This window comes from Rhinolophus hipposideros, assembly GCF_964194185.1.
Source record: "Rhinolophus hipposideros genome assembly, chromosome: 5".
NCBI classification, from domain to species: domain Eukaryota; kingdom Metazoa; phylum Chordata; class Mammalia; order Chiroptera; family Rhinolophidae; genus Rhinolophus; species Rhinolophus hipposideros.
This window is the reverse complement of record NC_138051.1, coordinates 27,727,785-27,754,426: the sequence shown is the minus strand read 5'-3', so window position 1 is coordinate 27,754,426 and position 26,642 is coordinate 27,727,785. Positions and strand designations below refer to the sequence as shown.

Here is a 26,642-nt window from a genome sequence, read left to right as displayed (position 1 = left end):
AGGGATCAGCCAACTTTCTGTAAATAGCCAGTTTGTAGGTATTTTCAGCCTTCCGAGCCATACTGACTCTGTGGCAGCTATTCGATTCTGCTGTGATAGCACAAAAACAGACATAGACAAAATGTAAACAAATGAGTATGACTGTGTTCCAATAAAACTTAACTTACGAAAACAGGGAGTGGGCCAATTTGGCCTGAGGACCATAGCTTGCCCCCTACCCCCACCTAGAAGATCAGCCCTTCCTTCAATCCAAATAATCAGTAGATTAGATATTAAATACCGCCAGTATGTTTGGTACTGATAGGACTTTATATAGATCATATCACTTAATATTTTTAACAGTCCTCCTGGGTGAGTATTATTATATACAAATATGGAGCACTCAACGGAAGCTCAGATTGTCACATCCAATGCAAGATCCAAAATTTAATGTCAGATTCTGAAACTCATACTTTGCCCTTTCCACTAATCTGAATAATAAGGGGTGTGGGGTGAAGGGTAAGTGCAACGAATAGAGAAAGGAATGGAATGTATAAAGGAGAATGCTTGTGTTCTCTAGGGGGTGTTGGGGTTTTCCACTTATGCATGGAGAGTCATATTTGGTTTGATAATAAAATGATATCTGCACTTGTCATTTTTTGAGATATTACTTTGGGCTGTCGTTGTTTTATGTGTAGTGAGAAAGGAAAAAAATGTTCTCAGTTAGACAATAACATGCCATTGATTACAGGATTCATTCCTCTTGTAAAGAGGTTAAAAAGTGAAATATTGTGCATCAATGAAATATTCTAATCAGTGGCATATTACACGTATGTGCTTTATCTCACTCAGCCTCACATCAATCCTGAGAAGTATTGTTTCTATTTTACAGATGAGGAAACTGAGGCTCAGAGAACTTTGGTAACTTGACAAGATTTCATAGCCAATAAATATCAGAACTAGTTGTCTAACACATATCAGTTTAACTCTAATCATGCGATCTTTCCATATGTCATCCTCTTTTCCTGATTGTAAAAATAAAACAAAAGAAATCAACAAGAAGAAGGATCTAGAGAGGATTTCTTCACCAGTTCCCACAGTTTTATAAGATATAGTCATTATAATAAATTTCTTATTTTCATCACTCACAGTGGCTCTGCTTTCCTGATTGAGCTCTAAACAGAGATATTGGCACTGGAATGAGGTCCAGGAGAATCTAAATTTAGGTTCTATAAACTGGTGTGGGTTATCTGCTATTGGTTCTCTAATTTGAATATATTTAAAGGTATTACTTACCATGTTGTATGTGGTTAAGAATATTAGTTATAAGCGGTCATTTATGGCATAACTATTACTTATATTATTACCTGTAGATATCTGTAATCACAGGCAAGACTTTAGGTAACCAACTATTTGCTGCCCTAGAACATGCTGTGTTTCCCCAAAAATAAAACCTAGCCAGACAATCAGCTCTAATGTGTCCTTTGGAGCAAAAATTAATATAAGACCCGGTCTCACATAAGACCGGGTCTTATAGTAAAATAAGACCTGGTATTATTATATTATATTATATTATATTATATTATATTATATTATATTATATTATATTATATTATATTATATTAATTATATTATATTATATTATATTATGTTATATTATATTAATTTATTATATTGTATTATACAGGGTCTTATAGTAAAATAAGACTGGATCTTATATTAATTTTTGCTCCAAAAGACACATTAGAACTGATTGTCTGGCTAGGTCTTATTTTCAGGGAAACACTGTATTAGTGGAAATAAGGAGTTTAATGGGGTTAATTACTTCTAAGTGCACTAAAGACCTTAGGAAAAGAAAATGATGAACTTTGGACTTTACATTTTAAGTGTATGGTCTAAGTAAGGATATAGAAATCTATGACTGACATAAAAGAAACTCTTATCTCATGTAACCTCATGTCTGAGATTTCTAAAAACCAAACCAATGTCTAATCCTGTCAGCGGCTTGCAATGCATTTTGAATTCCCAGCCTGGGACGGTCTCTTATATAAAGTTAAGGTATTAATTGGGATGGTGAAAATTGGGATGGGAATATATTTGGGCAGATTCTGATGAAACTGGAACCTTGAACTCGTAAATTCCTTCAATCTGCCTTTGCCAGTAACAGCAGCCCATCTTCCTTAGTCTGAGGAGGTTAGTTTTCCCTGGCCTGAAGAATCTGTAATGGGATCTTCTGAGGTAGTTCTTTTGCAGGAGACTGCTGACCCCTGCCCTTTTATTGCTTCTAGATCTATAACCAGACTCAAGTCCCAGTAGGTCCCAGAAGTAAGTGTGACCCATGAGGAATTGCAGTATATACCAAAATAATTGCAATATTTTTGCTAATTTATATAAACAGAAACATGAATGAGAATGGATCTTAAAGGTGTTGGTGTAGGGTAGAAGGAACGTAATAATGTTGGGCCTGGATGATGGGATGAACTAAGCAGAGACCCTAATGTCAGTGTATTAGATCAAGCATACTGAAGTGGCTTTAACTATTTGCCTAGTTGGTTGAATTGAAATATAGACCCAACGGTGGCTTTTACTAAGTGAAGTTGAGATGTCAGACCTTCTTGGGTATACTGTGGGAGAAGGTATCCAATGTTTAGGGAAATCAGAAGGTAGAGTGGGTTTATTATGTGAGACTGGTGTACTCACTCCCTAAGCGTGTCTCAGGAGAGTGCAGAGAGCACAACTTCAACCAAAGCCGTGAAAAATACATTGGGGTGAGGGAGCACTGGCATCTTTGAAGAGGCTGTCATGGCCATTTGCTGTAGACCTGGAATGACTGTGGGAACTGCTGTTGCTGAACTGGGATCCCTGAGTTCCAAGGTGATGATCCTAGGGTGGGAGATAAGGCGGGCTTGGTTATAGTCATGGGTGTCAGAGTTGAGGCAGAAGTCAAGGTAGTTTCACAAATAGAGGTCTTTGACTTTGGCTAATTGTTTATGGTGTCCCTAGAGCTGAAATAGATGGGCCACCTACTAAAGTCATAATTGATTTGTATAAGTGGAAGCATTCCAGATCTAGTGACCAGAGGTCTTGAATATCACCAGGTACCTCAACTAATTCCCAGACTTGAGCTCACTCACTGACCCAGAGCTTCTTGAAAGCAGAGGACTAAGTGCCCTTAAAGAAGGTCCTTGCTACATAGTTAAAAATCTGTACTGTACATCTTCCTCCTTGCCTTCCCCAAGGCTACCTGTGGCCGTTTCCCAGAGTGACTATAAATTAGAGAAAACAAATCTGAGAAATAGTAGGTCTTTTGGTTACTGGGCACTGGCTCTGACTTGATACTAATTTCTAAAGATCCCAAATGCCTCTGTGAATCACCAGTCAGAGAACGAGCTTATAGAGGTGGTCAGCTAGGTTTTGGCATGGGTTCCTCTCATAGTGATTCGCAAACCAACCTTTGACTATTTCCCCAGTTCCAGAAGCAGAAGTAGAATAGACATATTAAAAAACTGGCAGAATTCCTACAGTGGTTCCCTGATTCATGGAGTGAGGTCTATTATGGTAGAAAAGGACAAGTGGAAGCCAGCAGAATTGCTTCTATCTACCAAAATAGTAAACCGAAATCAGTATTATCTTCATGGAGAAATTCAGAGATTAGTGCAACCACTCAATTACTGCATGATGCAGGAGTAATGATTCCTACCACATTCCCATTCAGCTCACCTATTTGGTTTGTGCAGAAGACAGATAGATCTTGGAGAATTACAGTAGATTATTGTAAATTTAATCAGGTGGTGACTAATAGCAGCTGCTCTTCCTACTGTAGTTTTATTGCTGGAGCAAATACAACAGATCTCCTGCAGGTGTCCTGGGGAATGCTTGGCAGGGCGGCCAATATACCATCACTCAGGGTCATTTCAACAACTATTGCAGGGACCTTGATCATCTCTCTACTTCGTAGGCCATCATACTGATACATTACATTGATGATGTTATGTTGTTTGGATCTGGGGGTCAAAAATTAGCGACTACTTTAGACAGTTTGATCAGGTGCAAGAGGGGCAGAGTGTGGGAATAAATCCCACAAAAATTCATGGGTCATCATTATTAGTGAAATATTTGAGAGTTCAGTGATCTCAAATCAAGATATCCCTTCTTAAGTAATAGACAAGTTGCTGCATCTGGTCCCTTCTACCACTGAAAGAGGTACTTTCTGAACGGCCAGTTGATTGAGAAAGAATATATTTACATCTGGTTTACAGTTAGTTCTCAATGATATGCTGGTAACACTTAAAAGTGGGTGGTGGTAGTAATAAGCCCCACTCCAAGTCTCGCCCCTGCCCCCCGGAGGATGATGGTGCACAGAAATTCAAGCTGAAAATAAAAATGTCTTCACACTCCTAGAAAAAGGCTGATTATTATGTAGCCATGGTAACAAGTAGCAACCAGAACTATTCTTTTAAATTAAACTTTTCACTTTGAGATAATTGTAGGTTTACATACAGTAAGAAATAATACAGAGAGATCCTATGTACCCTTCACCCAGATTCCTCCAATGGTAACACCTTGCAAAACTATAGCATAATATTACAACCAGGAAACTCACATTGATATAATTTACCAATCTTTTTCAGACTTCATCAGTGTGTGTGTGTGTGTGTGTGTGTGTGTGTGTGTGTGTGTGGTATTTAGTTCTATGCGATTTTATCACGTGTGGGGTCATGTATCATTCACAAGAGTCACGAGGTACTGCAGTCCCATCATGAAGAACCCTCGTGCTGCTCTTTTATAACCACACACCCCACTGTGCTCCTCTCACATCCCTAACCCCCTTGCAACCATTAATCTCTTTTCTATAATTTTTTTCTCATTTCAAGAATGTTATATAAATGGACACATATTTTATATGTAACTTTTTTGTAAACATATCGTAAATGTTTTAAAATTCAATGTCTGATTTTATTTGCCTATAAAAACACAATAGAATTTTATATATTCATCTTCTAATGTGGAAACTTGCTAAATTCATTATTTTAATAGCTTTTTTTGTAGATACCTTAGGATTTTCTACATAGATGATTATGTTACTTGCAAATAAAGAAAGTTTTACTTTTGTCTTTTCAATTTCTATACCTGTCATTTCTTCTTGCCTTATTGCATTTGCTAGGTCCTGCAGTATAATGTTGAATACAAATGGTGAGAATGACATTCTGCTTCATTTCCAAATTTAAGTCTTTTACCATTATGTATGATGTTAGGTATAGGGACTTGTAGATGCTCTTTATCAGGTTGAAGAAGTTGCCTTCTATTTTTTGTTTGCTGAGTTTTTTTTTTTAAATCATGAATGGATGTTGGATTTTATTAAAGAATTTTTCTGCATTGATTGAGATGATCATATAGTTTTCTATTTTAGTCTGTTAACATGATGAGTTACATGAATTGGTTTTTGAATGTTTAACTTTACAATCCTAGGATAAACTCCATTGGATCATGATACATTATCCCTCTCTATGTTGCTATATTTGATTTTCTAAAAATTTAAAAGAATTTTTGCATCTATTATTGCAGTGGGCAGCCTTTAAGATGGTCCTCTGTGACCTCTGCCTCCTGGTACTTATGCTGTTATGTAATCTCCTCCTCTGTGGACTAGACTGACTGACTCATTTCTAATTAAAAGAATATTGTAGAAGTCATAGAATGCCACTTTCAAGAATAAGTTGCTAAAAGAATGTAGCTTCTATTTTCAGGACTTCCTCCCTTGCTCTCTCCTTCCCTCCCTCGCTTTCTCCCTCCCTCTCTCAAAATGCTTCTCTTTTGCATTGGGAGAAGCAAGCTGGCATATTGTACATAACCCTATGGAGTGTCCTACATGGCGTGGTGGGTGTGGTGATTGATTGAGGCCCACAGTTCCACAGCCTATTAGGAACTAAGCCCCATCAAAAACCACAGGAATAAACTTCCAAGTGGATGCTCTAGCCCCAGTGAAGTCTTTAGGTGAAACTGCAGCTCTAGTAAACAGCTTGACTAAGCCTCACGGGTGAAATTGAACCAGGAACACTTAGCTAAGTTCCACTTGGATTCCTGACTCACAGAAATGGTGGGTTTTACGTCATTTAATTTTAGGGTCATTGTTATGCAGCAATAGATAATTAATACAATGTTCACAAGGGATATTTGTCTGTTGTTTCCTTTTGTTGTAATGTGTTTGTCTGGTTTTGGTATCAGGGTAATACTCGGTTCAAACGAGCCCTTCTCTTCTAGTTTTTAAGAAGGGTTAGTAGAATTGGTATTATTTCTTTCCTTCAATGTTTGGTAGAATTCACCAGTGAAGCTTTCTGGGTCTGGAGCTTTGTTTGAAGGAAGATTCATAACTACATGATATAGGACTCTAAAGAACACATTTATTATTGAGTGAGTTTGATAGTTTTTGTCTTTCAAGGAATTTGTTCATTTCACCTAATTTGCCAAATTTACAGGCATGAAGTTATTCATAATATTCCTTTATTATCCTTTTTAATATCTGTAGCATCTGTAGTGATGTTGCTTCTCTCATTGCCGACATTGGTAATTTGGGTTATCTCTCTTTTTTCCCCCCGATCAGCTGGATAGAGATTTATCAGTTGTATTGATCTTCTGAAATAACTTGCTTTGGCTTCATTGATTTTCTCTGTTGTTTTTCTATTTTCTAATTCTTGTTTTTTGTTCTTATTATTTTCTTTGTTCTGCTTGCTTTGGGTTTAATTTTATCTTCTTTTTCTAGTTTCTTAAGATTGATTCTTAGATCATTGGTTTGAGACTTTTCTAAATATATATATATATATATACACATATATATACATATATATACATATATATATACATAAAATTATTGATTTTATATATAGGCATATTTAGAATTGTGTTTTCCTAGAAATTTCTAACTTTTATCTTAATATATGGAAAATATCCCAAATAATGCTTTAAAAAAATCCCAATTGTATGATTTTACTATAATCTCATCATCATCATATAATCAGGTTTATTTTGGTCTGTGTCTACTGAGTGTATCTTTTTATTTTGTTTGGTTAAAATTTATTTGGGTGACAATGGTTAGTAAAATTACAGTAGGTTTCAAGTGTACAATTCTGTAATACATCATCTATATATCACCTTGTGTGTTCACCACCCAGAGTCAGTTTTCCTTTCATCACCGTATATTTGACCCTGTTTACGCTCACCTACCACCCCTTCCCCCTTCCCCTCTGGTAACCACTAAACTATTGAGTGTATCTTTTTTTCATCCCTTTATTGCCAACCTTTTAACATTCTTATGAGTAAGTAAATATTTAGCTGGATTTGTTCACCAAATCTGATATTTGTCTTTTAACTTCTGTGTAGAGTTCATTTACAATTTGTTTAACTGCTGTTATATTCGAAATTATTTATACTAACTTGCATTATAGTCTGTGTTTTCTCCTCCTTTTCTGTCTGCTTTTGTAAGTGATTGAGTTTCTAAATATTTCCTTTTCTCTTTTTAGTGGTGTAGAAACAATGCATTCTATTTCTTTTTCGTGGTATTTATCCCCCAATTTTATTTTGGCACTTAGGTAGCTGAATACCAGACACCTTGTTTTATGTATAAAGAGGGCTTCCCAATGAGATTGTATAGAATAGGGACTGGAAAATTTGTTTTTTTCTGTACTTTAGCTGGAGTCCATTTGTACTTCTCTAATATTTAGCTTTACTTGAAATTTTTGCTTTGCTTCTGATCTTCACTGTACTTTAGTCTTTACTTATAGGACTCCTGGGCTCTCTCCAGTATGCTTCCCTGGGTCTCTTTTTGTTTTAATTGTGCTCCTGCATGAAGGTGGTAGTGAATAAAGTAACCAGGGCAGTGAAAGGTTGAGGGGTGTTGAATTCCAGTGTCTCAGGGGTAAGAGATGGCAGGCACAGCTTCTTGTTTTGCTTTCTTGCTTCTGTTGTAGGCTCACTGCAGATCTGACAACAGTTGGCTTTGTGTTGTTCCCTGTTCTGTCTCTTCTCCTTTCACCAGCTTCTCCATTTACCCAGTAGTCATGCGAAGCAGTCCTCAAGCCATCCATTTGCCATGGATTTGGGTAAAATCCCTTAAATCTGGGATGCTTCTTTCATAAACCTTGTGATACAGCCAGTCTCTCTACCAGCAAAACACATTGTCTAGGCCAGCAACAGATAGTTCTGTGCATCTTAGAATCAAATCTATTAATGGCAATCTTCTCATATCTGGTGAGCTTTTGGACCAACTGTCCTTTTCATGTGCCTACATGAAATTTGTTTGATTTGTGGTTGCTGCCAAGAATGGAGTCAAGCAGCTGCTCTGAGCCAGCATGGCAAGAGTCAGAGCGCCCAGCCCCAATGCATATTTTATGCTCTCCCATCTGTGATTTCAATTAATTGAGGGGGTGCTACTCAGGACTGTTCATTTAGTCCTCTAGGATCTGAAATCAATATTTTCCTGGGTAATGATTCTACCTTTCAGTTGCTCCTTATTCCTTACCTCTTAAGACAACCATCCAGGAATAACTTTCTCCTCCTAGATGCTGTATGTGATTGATATAGTTTTGAATATTTGGTTGGTCTGTTGATGCTGCCACGGTGGAGGAATCTAAGCTCAAAGGTCTCTTGTGAAGCATTGATTTTTCAGAGCTTGTAAGAGTAGTGGATATCCCAGGGCAAATATCTGCAAATTACATGCAAAGAGCACACTATCAAGGCTCAGGGAAGGGTTATCCTTTCCTTACAGAAGCCTTATTCCACACATTTGGGAGCTAGAGGGATCAACAGTTAAGAGCGCTGGAATCAGACAGCATTGGAATCCTGGTATCATCCCTTAGTAGCTTTGTGATTTGGGGCAAGTTTTGTCATGTCTCTTAGCCCCCTCCCCACTCATCTGTAAAACGGGCATCAGATGGTGGGGATCAAATAAGAGATTATTATTATTATTATTTTTGGTAAAGTATCAGGCATAGTAAGTCCGCAAAGTTAGTTTATTAGCCCCTAACATCACTTACTTCTCCCGAGAGTTTGTGAACCAGAATTGTGTTCTTTTAAGGTGTGCCAGGACTCTAAAAAGCCAAAGGACTGTTCCAGCACTTGGAACAGTCTCCCACATGCCCCTGTCCTATTACAATACGTGAGGGATTCTGGGGCTCTCCACTCTGTTTCTAGAGGAGGGGTGGTTCTGAGCCCAGGGATTTCCCATTTTTGTGAAAATGCCACCCTGTTCTCTGGTTACGCTCAGGAATCTGAGGGCTGGGATGGTTAATTCCATCCTCATTTTGTGTTCTGGGACCTCATGTGCCCTTATTTCAGTGCATACTTCCAGTTGCTCGAACTCCTCCCTGATTTTATGACCATTTAAAAAATCTAGTCTGAATCCCTTGATAATCATATGAAACATGATTGGCACGATCTCTCCCAGTCTCAGCCTTCTGTTCTATCACGAGTTCTTTCAGTGACAATGCTAATATCAGTCTGGATCTTGAACTTCTGTGTTCCTCTCAGGCTCTGGGTTTCCAGATAAAGTGCCACTCACTCACTTTGTGAGTCAAAAAATAGTTTGATGGGCACTTACTCGATACTCCTCCTAAAAAGGAGATCACAGTCTACAAGCTCATAATTACAGCACAAATAGCAAAGTGCCTCAATGGAGAGATGTAAGTGCTGTGGGATGGTAAGAGAAGCTCTCAAATCTGTCGTGGGAAGGCAGTGACAGCTTCATTGAGCCGAGATCTCAAGGATAGTTTACACTTTGTCATTGGACAAATTGAGACAGGGTTTTCTGGGGGAGAAAAGTAGCAACATACACAAAAAGGGCAAGAGAAAGGATGGCTATTTGGGGAACTACAAGTCATTCAGTATTATTGAAGCATAAAGTTAAGGGAAAAAGGGCAGGAATAGTGGAAGATGAGCTAGATAGGAGCCAATTTAGGAAGGGCTTGTCTGCATTAGAAGTGTGGAGTTTATAAAAGAGGTTTTTTGTTTGTTTGTTTTTTAAGTTGTGGTAAAAAACCTGCCATCTTAACCGTTTTTAAGTGTATAGTACAGTAGTATTAACTATATACCCATTGTTGTGCAACAATCTCTAGAACTTTTTCATGTTGCAAAACTGAAACTCTATATCCATTGAATAACTCCCCATTTTCTCCTTCCCCCAGCCCCTGGCAAACACTGTCCTACTTTCTGGTTTAAGAGTTTGACTACTTTAGATACTTCATATAAGTGGAATCATGCAGTACCTCTCTTTTCCTCAGGGTTCATCCATGTCGTAGTATATGACAGGATTTCCTTCTTTAGGGCTAAATCATATTCCATTATATGTGTATATTACATTTTCTTTATCCATTTGTCTCTCGATGAACATTTAGGTTTCTTCCACCTCTTGCCTTTTTAAAAAATTTCTTTAAACTGTGAAATAGATCACTTAAATAGGAAGAGCTTATAACTTACATGTACAGTTTAATGAGCAATTATAGAACAGATGCTCATGTAATTGCCACCCAGGTTAAGAAAGAACATAGCCAGCACCCAGAAGCTCCATGTGCTTCCTGGTCACAACCCTCTATCTGCACTAGAGGAGACCACTAACCTGATTCTGTCATAATTATTTCCTTATTTTCTGCATCTATTTTGTTTCTGAGTTTGAATAAGAGTAAATATGTTTTTCCTGCATGTGGATGGATCTCTGGACAATATAACTTAATTTAGTCTATTTTTGAATTTTATATAAATTGGATATGTGTGTATTTTTTTGTAACTTGCTTCTTTTATTTAAAATTATGTTTGTGGGATTTATTTGTGTTGTGTGTTTTTATTTTATGAATATACCACAATTTATCCACTTACTGATAATAGACACTTTTTCTAGTTTGTGATTATTATGTATAATACCAGTAAAAGCATTTTTTCATATTTATTCATTTATTTTTTAAATAAATTTTTATTTTTCAATTACAATCGATATACAATGTTATATTAGTTTTAAGTGTACAACATAGTGATTAGGCATTTATATAACTTATGAAGTGATCACCCTGTTAAGTCTGTTACCCATCTGATACCACATGTAGTTATTACAATACTATTGACTATATTCCCCATGCTGTACTTCACATTCTCGTGACTGTTTTTATAACTGGCAATTAATCCTTTCCCCTGTTTCATCTATCCCGACAACTCCCCTCCTCCCATCTGGCAACCATTAAAGTGTTCTCTGTATCTACAAGGTTGTTTATTTTGTTTTTTAGATTCTGTGTATAAGAGATTCTGCCTACAAGAGATTCACTTCAGATAAAAAGACATACCCAGACTGAAAGTAAAGGGATGGAAAAAGATATTTAATGGAAATGGAAACGAGAAAAAGCTGGGATAGCACTAGTCATATCAGACAAAACAGACTTTTAAACAAAGGCTATAACAAGGGACAAAGAAGGACCCAGGACTTCAGTTCCAGGAATTTATCCAAAGAAACTCAAAACATTAATTTGAAAAGACATATGCATCCCTATGTTTATTGCAACATTATTTATGGAGGTAACCTTAGTATCCATTGATAGACAAATGGATAAAGCAGATGTGATACATATATACAATGGAATATTACCCGGCCATAAAAAGTGAAATATTACTGTTTGCGACAACATGGATGGTCATAGAGGGTATTATGCTAAGTGAAATAAGTCATACAGATTAAGCCAAATACCATATGATTTTACTTATATGCAGAATCTAAAAAAGTAAAAGCATTCTTGAACACGTATCCTGGTGCAAATTTGCATGAATCTCATTATCACCTGTAACTAAGAGTGCAGTCATTGGGTCAAGCCATATGCATACTTTCAACTTTAATAAGATATGCCAAACTGTTTCTAGAATTATTGTACCAATTTATGCTGCAGCTTATAAGGCTTCTCGTTGCTTTATATTTGCACTAACATATGGTATGTTCAGACTTTTTTAAAGCAGAATTTTTGCTGAAGAATGACACAAACATACCAAAATATATACATCTTGTACTAGCTAGAGCAATCAGGCAAGAGAAAGAAATAAAAGGCATCTAAATCAGAGAGGAAGAAATAAAATTGTCATTTGCAGATGATATGCACTTATATATAGAAAACCATAAAGATTCAGTGAAAAAACAGTTGGAGCCAACCAACAAATTCAACGAATTAGTAGAACATAAAAATGAGCATACAGAAATTTCTATACACTAACAGTGAAATATCTGAAAAAGAAATAGAGAAAATTATCCCATTCACAATAGCATCAAAAACAAGAAGAGACTTAGGAATAAATTTAACCAGGGAATTGAAATAGCCATGCAAGGAAAACTACTAGACTTAAATGAAAGAAACTGAAGAAGACACAAACAAATGGAAAGTTATCCCATGTTCATGGATTGGAAGATTTAATATTGTTAAAATGGCAGTACTATCCAAAGCCATCTATAGAGTCAATGCAATCCCTACTAAAATTCCAATGGCAATTTTTCACTAAAATAGAACAAACAATCCTAAATTTTGCATGGAACCACAAAATACCCCAAATAGCTAAAGAAATTCTGAGAAAAAACAAAGTTAGAGACACCACAATTCCTGATTTCAAGCTATAGTACAAAGCTATAATAATCTAAACAGTATGGTACTTGCATGGAAATTGACTGTTGCCAGCACTCCAGAAGCTCCTTTGTCCCCCTCTCAGACTCTACCTTTCTTTTCCCTAAATGTACCCTTTATCATAACTTCCATCACCTTAGACTAATTTTGCCAGTTTGTTTTAAAAAAACTTTATATAAATAGAATCAATCACTATGTACCCTTTTGTGTCTGGCTTCTTTTAGTCAAGTTATGTTTTTAAAGACTCCTTCAAGTGGTTGTGTGGAATGGGGTCCCTTCATTCTTACTGATGATTAATGTTCCATTGTGATTGTTCCACAACTTCTGTATCCGTTCTATTGGATATTGGAATTTGTTATTTCCATTGTTTTTGCTATTGAGAACAGATCTGCTATGAACTTTTGTATTCATACCTTTGGTACACATATGTACGAATTTCTGTTGAATGTATATCTAAAAATGGAATTGCTGTACTCAATATAAGCATATGTTGAGAAAAACGTTCCCCCCACCACAGTGTTTATATCACTTCCATCAGTAGTGTATGAAAGTTTTGGTATTGTTGGTATACCTTGTTTACACTTGATATTGTCAGAACTTTTCATTTTAGCCACTCCACTGGCTGCATAGTGGTATTTCATTGCTGTTTTTAATTTGTATTTCCTTGAACTAATACTGTTGAAAAATATATTATATGCTTATTGGCCATTTTAATATCCTGTTTTGCAAAGAATGTGAGAGTTTGCTCATTTAAAAAATTACATTGCCTGTATTTATCTTACTGGTTTGTAGAAGTTCTTTATATATTCTGGATATGAGTCCTTTGTCAAATATATGCATTGCAAATGTTTTTTCCCACTTAGTGGTTTGTCTTCTCACCCTCTTGTCTTTTGATGAACAAACACTCTTAATTTTAAGGTATTTTCCTTTATGATTAGTGGTTTTTGTGCCTTATTTAAGAAAATCCTTGCACACCTAAAAGTCATGAAGATAGTCTTCTCTATTAACTTCTGGAGTTTCTTTTGGAGGAGGTTTTAAATTGCATATTTTATCCCTTAACAGATATTGGGCTACTCATATTTTCAAAATTTCTTGTGTCAGTTTTGGTGAGTTATGTTTTTTAAGAACTAATTAGTTTTCTAAGCTAGAATTTAAAGTTAATTATCAAAAAGTCTTTTTATAATATAATGAAAACTTTAAAAAATATTTGTAAAATGTATAGTGATATCTCTTTTTCCATTGTTTTTTTTTTTTTTTGATTCTGGTAATTTTTTTTCTCTTTTTCTTAATCAGTTTAAGGGTTGTCAAATAAAATACAAGATGCCTAATATTTATACTGACATTTTTTATCTGACCTTCAAGTTTAACTGGAATCCTGTATTTTTATTTACTGAACCTGGCAACCGTATCAGTCTTGCTATAGCTTTATAAGCTTTAATAGTCTTTTCAATTACCTAACTTTTAGCTTTGTTGGTGCATTTGTTTCTATTTTAATAGACTTTGTTCTCACCTTCACTATTTCTATCTTTCTACTTTCTTTGGTTTTAATAGTGTACCATTTCTAACATCTTGGATAGAAGTCATGAGATTATATTGACTTGTCAGCTTTTCCTCTTTTCTAATAAATGAAATTTAAGAATGTCAATTCCCCTCTAGGCACAGCTCTAGTTATTTGGTTTTGGGATCACATGCTTTTATTATTAATTTCAAAACATTTCTAAATTTTTATTGATTTTCTTCTTTTACCCTAGGATTATTAGAGTTTGTGTGTAAAACATTGGTTATTTTTTAGTTATCTGTAAATTTATTTTTTTTATTTTTAATTTATTTTTAGTTTTTTTTTTAAATTTCTAATTTATCATGGGGCACCATTAAAGACTGTCATGTAGGCAAAATTTCTGCACCTCATCACCCTCCACCCCTGGTTGAGAGTTGAGAGAGTCTGCTTTTATTTCCATGGAAAGAAGAAATAGTCTCAGTTATGGGAGACTGTCCCAACCTGGGTGTTGTTTCCTGACTTTCTTCACACTCAGTGTGCTGAGAGGAATGGTGGATGCAGTGGAAATACTTGTTACTTTCCCTCCCTGAAAACAACTTCCTAGGCCTGAGCCTCAAGGGTGGAGATTGGGGTCTTCTCCAAGTACACCAGTTTCCTTCATTAGCTGAGAGGTTAGCTCAACACAATGGAGAGAAACCAAGAGAATCTGGCCACTGGATTTCGCCTCTTTGGCCTCTGAGGAGAATTTCCACTAGAGAGGATCCTGGGAGTTGAAGGGATCTCATTTTCTTAGGAATGAATAAGGAACCAGGTGTTCAGGTTGGAAGAGAGTATAGTTGGGCTAAAAAGATGGTATGCATAATAGCTGTCCTAAATTAAGGACTATCAGGTGGACCTGGGTGAGATTTTCTCCTTGCAGTTCCAGAACTGGGTGGTTGAATAACTGGCTGCCACACTAATAGAGGGAACCCAGAAGATACTCAGGTAACTTAGATTCTATCACTTAATTGAGAAATACAGATGTATGGAAGCCCCAGTGGCGTTGATTTAAGCTTATAGGCAGGACATGGGATGGACCTCATGGGTGGGATGGACCTCATGGTTCCACATGGGGCATCCTTTCCAGTAGAAGTCAGAACAGCCTGTACGGCCATGTGGCCAGAGGTTTTGTAGAGAAGAAAATGTGCGGAGTAAAATCTGTATGGAGAAGCCAGGCCCTGGTGGATACAGCAGTAGCTCTGTTCCTGTGGAATACTCGCTGAGTGGCTATGCTGGTCACCTCCTTTTCTGGGCCTTATATGGAGATTGGGGAGGATGTGAGATGTTAAAGAGAGTACTTGAAAGATAAGGAGAGGTGAGAAGAGGAGTTCTCAGAGCAGGGTTGACAGCAAAATGTGCTTGAATTTACTGTGTGGTGCTCAATCTTCTCAAAGGAACAAGACAGTCTATGTTACTATGTGTTTATATTTTTCTTTTATAGTACTGGGATTTTTTTTGCACAGGAAATAATTTCACCCATACCAAATGTTTAAAATAGATGGACAATTCTGATTTAACATGGTGGAGTGGGCGTCTTGATCCCTTTCCTCTTTTCTTCTATGATGCTCCAGGATTTAAAACCATGGGGCACAATGATACACAAGCTTCCTTTAGCTCCATTCATCTGTATTTTCTAAGACTATGGGAAATGATGCCAGCAGAGTGTATAGTGGTAAACAATGGCAGTTGTGGTGTTTATGTTCGAAATGGACACTCTTCCATTCTTATTGAGTTTCACTCAGACGTGTGTCACTGAGGACTCTGAGAACAAAGCACAGAGATACATGGACTGCAGACTACAGTCACTCTGATCCTCGGTCATTAGGCATTTGTCATTTTCACCATTGTATCTCCAGGGCCACGCACCATGCCAGCATTTGACTGATCCTCACTAACCATTTATGTATCGATGGATGGCAGGAGCAGGGCCGAACTGCCAACTGTGACCAGAAGGGATGGGCTAAAATGTCCTGTGGTTGTTGCATGATCAGGCAAGGAGTGGACCCTGAGGTTGGGGCAAATGCTCCCACCTTGTCCTCCAGGACCCAACCCAGAGCCCAGCTGAGCGTCTACCTACCAGGAGTTTTGGCACCACAAGGGGGAACCCAGTTGTCACCCACAGAGTATGCAACAGTTGGCTGTGAGAACCTGAGCCAGGGATATGTGGGTGATTCCCTAAGGCATGGGATCCTGGTGGGGTGAGTGGTCTTTTGGGCCTTCAGGTGTCCCTTACGCCAGCTCATTGCCTCTGTTCAGCTGGGCTTCCTTACACTGTTCACCTGGCATGACCCCTGAGCATGTGTTTGAGTAGGGGGATGGGGAGTGGGCTGCCTGAGGATGCGGAAGAAGATGGAGGATGAAGGAGCAGTCAGAGCCTGCTCAGGGTCAAGAGGTAACTAACACGTGCATTTTTATTTAGGGGAAAGAAAAGTTAGCTCCTTTTCATCTAAGATGTGGTTTATTAAGGAAACTCCAAGTGTGGGTAATCCATAGAGTGAGCATCAGATGGATGCAGGGTTATACAGCTTAATTAAGTTATTCTTGTACCCATGGAGCAATGCTTGAGATTGATCCTGGTGCAGACTGAGGAGGTTTCTCATTGACACTGACATATCGGACACTGTCCTGGGCCTCACCCAGAAGGGTATCTAGTCTCTACATGGAACAGAGAGAGGCAGGTCCCAGCTCACATCCTCCACTTTCCCCTCTATGCAGACTGTTGTTTCTTCACTCCTCTCTGCTGCGACTCTTTGTTGTCTGAAAGGAAATGCCGTGTGTGTGTGTGTGTGTGTGTGTGTGTGTGTGTGTGTGTCTGTGTGTGTGAGAGAGAGAGAGAGAGAGAGAGAGAGAGAGCGCATCAGCATTTGGGCGTCCGCGGTCCTGACTGCTCTCCAGTTCTCCACTGTCTTCACGACGCGTCAGGAACAAGGCCCATAGACTGCATGGGAGACCCTGTGGACTCTGGTAATTCAGTACTGTGGACTGTGGGCATAATCTTCCCAGGGGCCCCTAAGAGTCTTTTGCCTCTGGGTCACTGCTGGAATACGTCTGTCACCTTTCCCTTGCAACAGCCTTCTCTGGATTTCCCACATGCAACTTCCCACACACAACTGGTCAGAGCTGTTGTAGTACTGATGCTCTGTGCTCCTACTGTACCTCCATTTCCACCTCCTGGAGTGTGTCCGGATAGTTGCCATCATCCAGGTATCCCCAGCCTGCCTCCCTGCACATTATCCCCTGTATCACCTAGTGCTAACTCTGGTGCTAGACGAAGGACCTCAAAGGAGAAGTTGTTCAGCCTCGTGCTCAGATGGCTGGAAGAGGCAAGAGGTAACAAATGATTTCTTGCTCTGTTGGGTCCTAGCGCCAGAGAGGAGCTATGTTTACTGAGCCCTCCTGTAGAACCTATACCGGCCCCTTTGTGACCTGGGACTCAGCAGATGATTCAGGCTGGAAGAGAAGCTGGAGCTGGGGTCTGATCAGCTGCTGAACTAAAAGGAAAGCATGAGGCACTTAAGTTGTATCTGGTCCCTGTCTTTTTAAAAAAAATTATTTATTTTTATTAGTTTCAGGTGTACAAAGCAAAGTAATAGTTAGACATTTAAACCCCTCATAAAATGATAACGCACTCCTCAAGCTACTACCCCTCTGACATCTTATATAGCTGTTACAATACCATCGACTATCTTCCCTATGTTGTACTCCACATCGTGTGACTATATGTGCCTATATATTTAGTTAGAGTTGACATTCAGTATCATTCTACTTCAGCGCTTCAGGTGTATAGCGCATTGGTCAGGCATCTACACAGTCTATGACGTGATTCCCCTGATAAGTCCAGTGCCTATCTGGCACCTTACATTATCTTTACAACTTTGGTGATTATATTCCCCATACAGTATTAACTATCAATTTGTATTTCTTAATGCCTTCACCTTTTTCACCCTGCTCCCAACCCCATTCTCATCTATCACCCTCATAGATCTAGTACCTATCTGGCACTATACCTAGTTATTACAATATTATTGACTATATTCCTTATTCTATATCCTACATCTCCATGACTACTGTGTAACAACCAATTTGTACTTCTTAATCCCTTCCCCTTTCACCTATCCTTAACTTCCATCCCATCTTAAAGAAGTTTCTCTAAGATTCCTTGTAATACTGATTTGGTGGTGATGAACTCCTTTAGCTTTTTCTTGTCTGGGAAGCTTCGTATCTGTCCTTCAATTCTAAATGACAGCCTCGCTGAGTAGAGCAATCTTGGTTGTATGTTGTTGCTTTTCATCACTTGGAATATTTCCTGCCACTCACTTCTTGCCTGCAAAGTTTCTGTCGAGAAATCAGTTGACAGTCTTATGGCGGCTCCCTTGTAGGTAACTAACTGCTTTTCTCTTGCTGCTTTTAAGATTCTCTCTTCTAGATCATATGGAATATGATCTTGATAATTCAGAAGGGCACACTCCAACTGCACTGAGATAATATATAGACTACGAACACAGTTTTCTTCATGTGAGAAGAATCACAGAACAGTAAGATACTCCTTTTCAATGATTGTTTCGAAGAGTCATTTATTTGATGACTTGGCGATCCTATTACCTAATTATTTTATTTTAATAACATATTTTATTTTATTCATGGATGACTGTCATTTTAAACGTTTAGATTTAAACCAAATTGAACTGTGGTTTATTTTACCCTACAATAAATGAATAAGCTAATTCAATAAACTACATATTTCACACACAAAAAAAGATTCTCTCTTTTTATTTAAACTTTGGCATTTTAATTATGATGTGTCGTGGTGTGGGCCTCTTTGGGTTTATCTTGTTTGGGACTCTGTGCTTCCAGGGCTGGTATGTCCATTTCCTTTACCAGGTTAGGGAAGTTTCTATCATTATTTCTTCAAATAGGTTTTCAATTCCTTACTCTCTCTTTCTACTTTCGGTACCCCTGTAATGCAAATGTTGGTATACCAAGAGGTCCCTTAAATTCTCAATTTTTTGGATTCTTTTTTCTTTTCACTGTTCTGGTTGGATGTTTTCTGCTACCTTATCTTCTACATTGCTGGTTGGATCACTGCTTCACCTAATCTACTGTTGATTCCCTGTAATATATTCTTCGTTTCCATTATTGTATCCTTTATTTCTGACCGGTTCTTTTTTTATGATTTCCATCTCCATTTTTATGCTTCCTATCTCTCTGTTGAAGTTCTCCCTGAGATCATTGAGCATTCTTATAACCACTGTTTGGAACTCTGCATCTGATAGATTTCTTATCTCCACTTCACTTAGTTCTTTTTCTAGAGCTTTGTTCTGTTCTTTTATTTGGAACATATTTCTTTGTCTTCCCATTTTGCCTGCCTCCCTGTGTTTGTTCCTATGTATTAGGTAGGCCTGCTATGTCTTCTGGTCTAAGTAGTGTGGCCTTATGTAGTACGTGTGCTGTAGGGTTCAGTTGTGCAGTCTTTCTGGTTACTTGAGCCATGGTTTCCAGGTGTGTCTTTGTGTGGGTTGTGTGTGAACTCCTCTTATAGTTGAGCTTTGGTTGATAATTGCACATCAGTGTGAGGGACTGACCCTTGGGCTCACTGGTTGTGAGGACTGGCCTTGACTACAGTAGAAGAGTTGTGCAGGGGCTGATCCTACCGAGCAGGATGTGCCTCAGCAGGACTCTGGTGCCTGTCCTATCCGCCCCATGTGTGTGTCATACTTGGAGGCGGTTGGGTGAAGCTCCAGCCTGTTTTGAAGCTGGCCACAGGGGGCGCCAGCCCCAGGACCACCTTGGAGGGGATCTGCCTAGATCTACTTCAGCCACAGCCTGTGCCCCATCCAGGGCCACCTGGCAGGAGCCAGAAAGAAGTCCGCAGATGGCTGCTACCTGTGCTGTGCTTGGAAGGGCCTTGAGAGGCCAAGCCATGAACCAAGGCCAGCTGCAGCTAGTGCTGGCTTAGGGCTACTCAGCAAGAGGCACAGGACACACTCAAGCCTGATACTGCTTGTCTGGGTTTCGTGAACCTTTGAGACATCCTAGGAAAGTCTGCAGCTTGAGCCAAGGCAAGTGGTCTGCACAAAAAAGTCACTGAAAGCAGCCTGGGTGTGTCTGAAAGTTGGGAGGGGCCAGGTCTCGAATCACCAGGGTGTGGTGAACTAAAGGCAGAGACTCAGAAATGGCTGCCCTCTGTGTTTGCAAGCCGGGAAAGGGAAGGGCAAAGAAACAATGGCCTCCAGCAGTTCCTCCATCCTGGGGAAAGCCTTCTCTCCTGCTCTCGTCCCAAGCCAGACAATTCATTCCCTACCATATGTTCCTGCTGCCTTTCTAGCTGCTGCCCCAGTGCTGGAGCTCAGAGCAAGTGATTCCATTGGTGGGTAAGTCCACGTGCAGTCCCTTTAAGAGGAGCACCTGTGAGTGCTTTCAGTCTCACTCAGTCACAATCTCTGCTGGTTTTCACAACCAGAAATTATGGGGACTTCTCTCCCTGGCACTGGGACCCTAGGCTGGAATCTCTTGCTCCTTTAAGGGATGGGGAGGGGACCCCCACAGCCGAAATAGCCCTCCCGATCTTTAACGGTGACAGGTGTGGGACCAGCCTCTCTGACCTTGTATGGCTCTGAACTTCCTATCAGTCTAGAGGTGAATTCTTCTGCAAGTTCTTAGTTGAAAGGCTCCAGTTCAGTTTGATTTTAGGCGATTCTCAACAATGGTTGTTTTGTAGATTAGTTGTAATTTTGATGTGGTTGTGAGAGAAGGTAAACACAGCATTTACCTACTGCTCCATCTTGGTTCTCTCTCCTCTGGTTCCTGTCTTTTGTCTCCATCAGGATATGAGATGGCTCTGCACATTGGGATTTGCTGCTGGTGGTTTCCCCTCAGTGACAGTTGTGGGAAACATGGGACATCTGATCGTAGTAGAAAAATGTGAAGAGGCTGCAGTTCATCCCTAATCATTCCGGTGTCTACTTGCCCTGGGAATTTGGGGTCTCAGTGACGAGTGTCATGCAGCCAAGCCTTCACTTTTCAGTCTGAATGAATACCAGGAGGTAGGGTTCATTCAGGCCCTATTAGTGGTTGGCTACCTCTGAAACCCATTCTAGTTGTCAAAGTTGTAATAGCAGCTCCCAAAACAAGCACTGTAAAATTTCTGGATTGTCAAAATAGTTTAATAATTTGCTGTATAGCAATACAGTGGATCATACTGTAACCTTGGAAAATTATACTTCTGAAAGTTCAGTGGAAACTTGATAAAGCAACCGTGATAGGGTCTCAGGCTGACTGAGTTCTTAATTGTTCTTAATTTAACTACCTAAAATCTTGAAATCATTCATAATTTATTTAACCGATTTCATGCACTTCTGATAGTTCTTACACATTTCTATAATAGAGTTGTTTTCTATGAACTAGTGGGGCTGGCCTCTGCCACTCCCTGTTGTCCTATTCTAGGTTCAGATGGCTTTCCTGGGCAGTCACCCTTTTCCCAGACAAAGTCACACACCATTATCAAGGTCACCATCAATCACTTTGCGATTCTGCTGTAGTTATGAAGAATGGCTGGTGTCTAGTTTATCCTGACCTGGACGCTCTGCAGGGGGACAGAGGCAGCAGCCTCTGGAGACTGGAAGTCTGCCTTAGCCATTAGGTGGGGAGAGAGGTTCCCTGTGAGGTTACTGAGCATGAGCTTGTTATGGTTTTATGACTTTCCCGTCAAGTCAGTAGGGCCTGTAATGCAGAGTCTGCACCTGGAGAAAGGATAGGAATGGTGTACTTTTGCACTAGTTTCACTGTGCCTTGAAAACACTTTCTTGCCAAAGCTCTGCTGCTGAGGTTTACTTAATAAAGAGGACAGCAGAGCTGTGGTAAGTGGTGGGGCTGGCTCTGGGGTGGTCGTGGAGGGAATTGTCTTCTGGAGGTGAGCACCAGGAGGTCTGTGGAAACCTTTCCAGCAGGGCAGCTGGAGGCAGAGAGCTGCCTTGCAAGTGCTGACTGGCAGGGAAAGACATGGACGTGAGATGGGTCTGCCCTGGGTGTTTCCTGGGGACTGAGTCCTGAGACTGCGCGGTGCTCTGGGACTCTAAGTACCTGTCACAGAGAGGGAGGGCTGGATGGGCCTCTTCCACCCTCCCTCCTGCCCCACATTGTCATACACCACATTGTTATATCAAGTATTCTTTCTATTAGCTAATGCAAACATTTAATAATGACACTGTTATCCCAAGAACATGCAAGCAATAGATAATTCCTATGGGTAGGTGGTAGCAAATATAGACAGAATGACTGAGCATCGTCAAAGACGCATTGCTAATACATGGCTTACACTGAATATTAGGCAAATAACTTTCTGACAAGAAATACCCATAAAATAGTGGTCAAATTTACCAAGGCATTTCTGTAGATAGCCAGTTGGATTTGATATGTGTTCAGTGATTATTCCATTGAGAGTATGGAAACTGCAAAAGTTCAGATGGTCAGTGTCACATTGCAAGGAATAAATAACATTTTGATGGAGGTAGAACCTTTCAGCTGATTCTGTACAGTTGCCTTAGGAAGGTATCTCAGGTGTGATTTTAAGTTCTGTGACTTCAGCAATTTTGGTTTTCAAATGTGATATTGGTGTAGACAGTCATGGGCGAGTCTTTCGGGTAAAAGTCTTGTTAATTTAGTCAATGTTGTGGGTGGAGTTTATGTAACTTTAGAGTATCAAATCAGGAAGCAGACCATTGTCAGATTGAAAATAAGGACACTGGTCTATACTACAGTGGGCGTTGGGAGGCATGAGAGTTTGGGGGAAGGACTCTGGCTATCGATGGAGACTTGGGTTGCTTCCATCTCTTGGCCACTGCGAAAAGTGCTGCTGTGAACATGGGTGTTCATTAGCTATTTTTAAGTAAGCAGATCTTTTTCTTTCTTCTAGGACTTGCAATGGTTTCATTTTTTGCATTTACATCTCTGGTCTATTTGAGAGTTATATATTTTGAATTAGGGTGTGAGGACTGGATCCAATTTTACCTTCTCCCTCCCCCCCAAATCTATCTAGGTATTTTAACACCATGTATGAAAAGTTCATTGTTTCCCAGTCATTTGAGATGCCACCTTTGCCATACATTAAATTGAACCTTGTATGGAATTTCAATTGGGTTCCTTTGGTCTGCCTGTCCTACACATACCAGTGGCACGGCGTTTTAGAGTGTACTTCAATATCTGTAGGGAAGTCTCCTGTAGGAGAGCAGAGAGCCTTGCCCTTGGGAGACATCTGTCCTTCCATCACACCCCGAGGCCTTGGAAGAAGGGGAGATGGGGAATGGATGTCTAGGAGGAGGGAAGTAGCTCCTCCTATTCCCCAGGGTGGTGTGTGGGGAATTTCATTTGTCTGGGGGAAAGACCCCATTTCCCTGTAGTAGCTCAGACTCAGTCCTGGATACATTCATTATGTAATGAATGATGTTTAAAGAACACATGAGAAATAGGTTATATACACTCTAAACATGGACATTTATTATGGGTCTGGGAGCCTCACTGGAACTGGCCTCAATCCGAGAGAAGAATCAGTCACAGGAGGGGTGTCTCAGTTTGGCCCCCTGCTGCTGGAAGCGCCTCATTGTTCTATTTATCCAGGGAAGGAAGCGTGCAACCCTGGTGAAGACTGCTGGAGGAATCCCGAAGACACTTCCATAGGAGACAATACCCTGGGCCACATTGTTACACACCAGAGGGCCTCCGGTGTCACCCTGTGGGTGATGAGAGGAAGGACACTAAGCCAGGCCTCCTTGCTCCAGGCCTCCCCAGTGCTGCTGCCCTAAGGCCTGAAGCTCAGAGAGGCAGGTTGGGTGGGCTCCTTCAGTTGCTGCGTGTGTGTGAAACGGGAGGTAGTTGGGGTTGCAGAAGTCAAGCTTCTGGGTCTTTGATTGGTTCGCCTTGAACCCTGGTTATGGTTACTGTCTCTAGCTTAACCGAAGTGAAGGTACTTTAGCCTGCCAAGGGTAAACTCTGCATATATATGTATCTCATGTGTCTTGTGTTCCTCACATTCCACCAGAGACCACATTGATGGAAAAAGACCCCCACCACACTCTGATCTGGCTTCCAGACTGAGGCCATGGGTTGTAGTCTGTTCCCATTGCCCAGTTTTGCCCAGGCCCCCCATCTCAGGCCCATTGGCAATGACGGTGACCTTACCCGGAAGGTGCTGCTGCTCTGCCTTTGGTCCCCTACACAAATCTGCCTTTGGCCGTTGTAGACATCAAAGCGACCGACGCACTCCTGATCTTTCTGCACTCGTAGCTGCACGTCCCGGAGTGTGTCTGTTCTCCTGTTTAGGCTGACCAGGCCCCAGCCTGCCACAGTGCACACGGTCCCAGCACCCAGCCTGGCCATACTCTGAGGGAGATCCACTGGCCTCACGAATCGATTCAGCCTAGCTCTGTTTTCCAGCTGGCGAGAAGAGAGCAAGTAGTCAGGGAGTATCTGTGCAGCACCCACTGCACGCCCCCTAGCACCTTCTGGGACTCTGCCCCTCCTTCCTCCTCCATGGTCACAGGACAAGGTGGGGAGCCAGCTCAGCTGGAGACCGGAATGTCAGGCACATGGTACCTGCAGTAACATGATGTCATTCAGGTTGTTCTGCTGATTATAACCAGGATGGGTGATCGCATTGAGCACAGATATTCTCTGCTGGGTCCTTTCCCGTCTCCTGATGTTGTGAGCCCCCAGGATGACACTCATAGGGCTGCAAAGGAATGTTGGCCTAGAGGTAGGTATGGGCCATAGGAGCTAAGCTCTGCAGTACAGGTAGATAGCCTAGTACAGCAAGACTGAAGTGGAGGGAAATGAGCTCATTCTGCTGTCTGCTTCTCCAAAGCCCTGAGCTGGGGATGGTGGGGGACACAGTGACCTTAAGTTTTGCTTCCTATAGAATAAATTGAGAATTTGCTTGAATTCATATTTTGATCCCCAACGCATGACTTCCATCTCCTCCTTCGGTCCTCATTTACTCTGGCCTGTTCCCTGCCCCCCAGGCCCTGCCCAGTCTCTTCAACCCTTTATTGCTAGACACGTGCTTTCAGACAGATGCTCTCGTTAACTTTCCTGGGCCTGCCTTATTGGTAGCCAGAAGCTCCTTAGTTCCTCACCTGCCCAAGCAGCGAGCTGCTGTCATCACAAAGTCTTCTCGCACCAGGAATCCCCCACACGAGCTCAGACCCCTTGGTGTTTCGGTCAGAAGATATGCCATGTAGGGGTGGGAATGGGGCCTGGCCTCTCGGCCTCCGATGATCTCCCCTGGAAGGAAGAATTCAGCACTTATCTCTGTGTTTGCTGACCTCACAGTTGGTGGCCCCAGAAAGGCTAGAAGATGGGGAGGCTGGAGAGCTGTATGGGGGAAGGAGTATTTGCCCTGAGAATTGGGGTCTGCAGGGTACCACATTATGGGAGAGGGCTCCAAGGTTTTCAAGGAAACACTGCTGCTCCCCTCTGGGACCTCAGCTCACTCCCACCTCCCCAAAAGGAGAGCACCCTTTGCTGCTGGCAAGGCCAGTTTAACCTCACGTTGTGGAGAGATCTCTGCTGTCCAGATCTGGAAACTCTGGAGTGGTTTCTCCCTGAAGTTCCCTGGTACTTTGTCTTCCTCAGGGAGCTTTCCTGATCCCTCTGAGTCCAGCTCATGGCCAGCATGGGAGCGGTTTTTAAGTATCTAGACATGAGCTGATGGGACTGTTACTGCTGTATCCTTGTCTCCTAGGTTCTGACACATGAGCTGCAGAATGATTTCACAGAGCACAGTTATAGAGCTTTTACTGTGTACATGCCAGGTGCAATTCCAAATTTCATGGACACTAACTAATTTAACTGTCTTAGCAACTCTATGAGGTAGGCTTTGCTATTATTCCTGTTTTGTGGATGAGGAACTGTGAATTCAAATAATGTGCCCAATGACAAAGAGTTAGGGAGTGCCTGGGCCGTCTGGCTCTAGAGCATGTGGGATGGGGTTGGGCCTCTGAGGATCTGGATGGTCACTCACCTGCCCCTGCCCAGGAGGGTAGGAGAAAGGCCAGCAGCAGGAGGAGCAGCTGCATCTTCCCGGGAAGGCGGCCCAGCTAGTGGCTGTTGATGCTTCCTCGTGCCAGACTTTTAGCCCCCGAGAGGAAGGAAGGGTGGGGTGGGGCTTGAGGGTTCACAGTCCCATTCTCCTGCTGGTGTCATAGGTTTCGTCACCCACGCTGCCCAGGAGGTTTGCCCACCAACTGCCAGCGACCTGGCGAAGATAGAGTAATCCAAGCCAACACCGGATCTCCCAATCTGCTGAGTCAGTACTGGCATTAGAAATGGGAAGCAGGACACAAGGAGAGGGGCTTTGGGCACTGCATTACCCCTGAACCCTAAACCCTTGCAATTCAATAATATCTCAGCAAGGCATGAAAGATGCCAGCTGCCTACTTCTTTTCTTTCCTATCCCTTTGGGATTGAAGCCTGCCTGCCTTCACCTTTTGGCCCCTGGCCAC

At 40.9% G+C, this 26,642-nt stretch overlaps 1 protein-coding gene across 1 annotated transcript; it reads right to left on the bottom strand.

The window, feature by feature from the left end:
* Positions 1-23,690: 23,690 nt before the first annotated feature.
* On the bottom strand, positions 23,691-26,231 carry LOC308497367 (cathepsin G-like; the record flags this gene model as incomplete). The annotated part of the gene is made up of 5 exons (XM_081048001.1): positions 26,162-26,231; positions 25,275-25,422; positions 24,736-24,871; positions 24,322-24,576; positions 23,691-23,873 (listed from the first exon to the last, which is right to left on the bottom strand). The coding sequence occupies exons 1-5, from the start codon at positions 26,214-26,216 to the stop codon at positions 23,691-23,693; spliced, it is 777 nt and encodes a 258-aa protein (XP_080904127.1). The 5' UTR covers positions 26,217-26,231.
* Between the last annotated feature and the right edge of the window lie 411 nt (positions 26,232-26,642).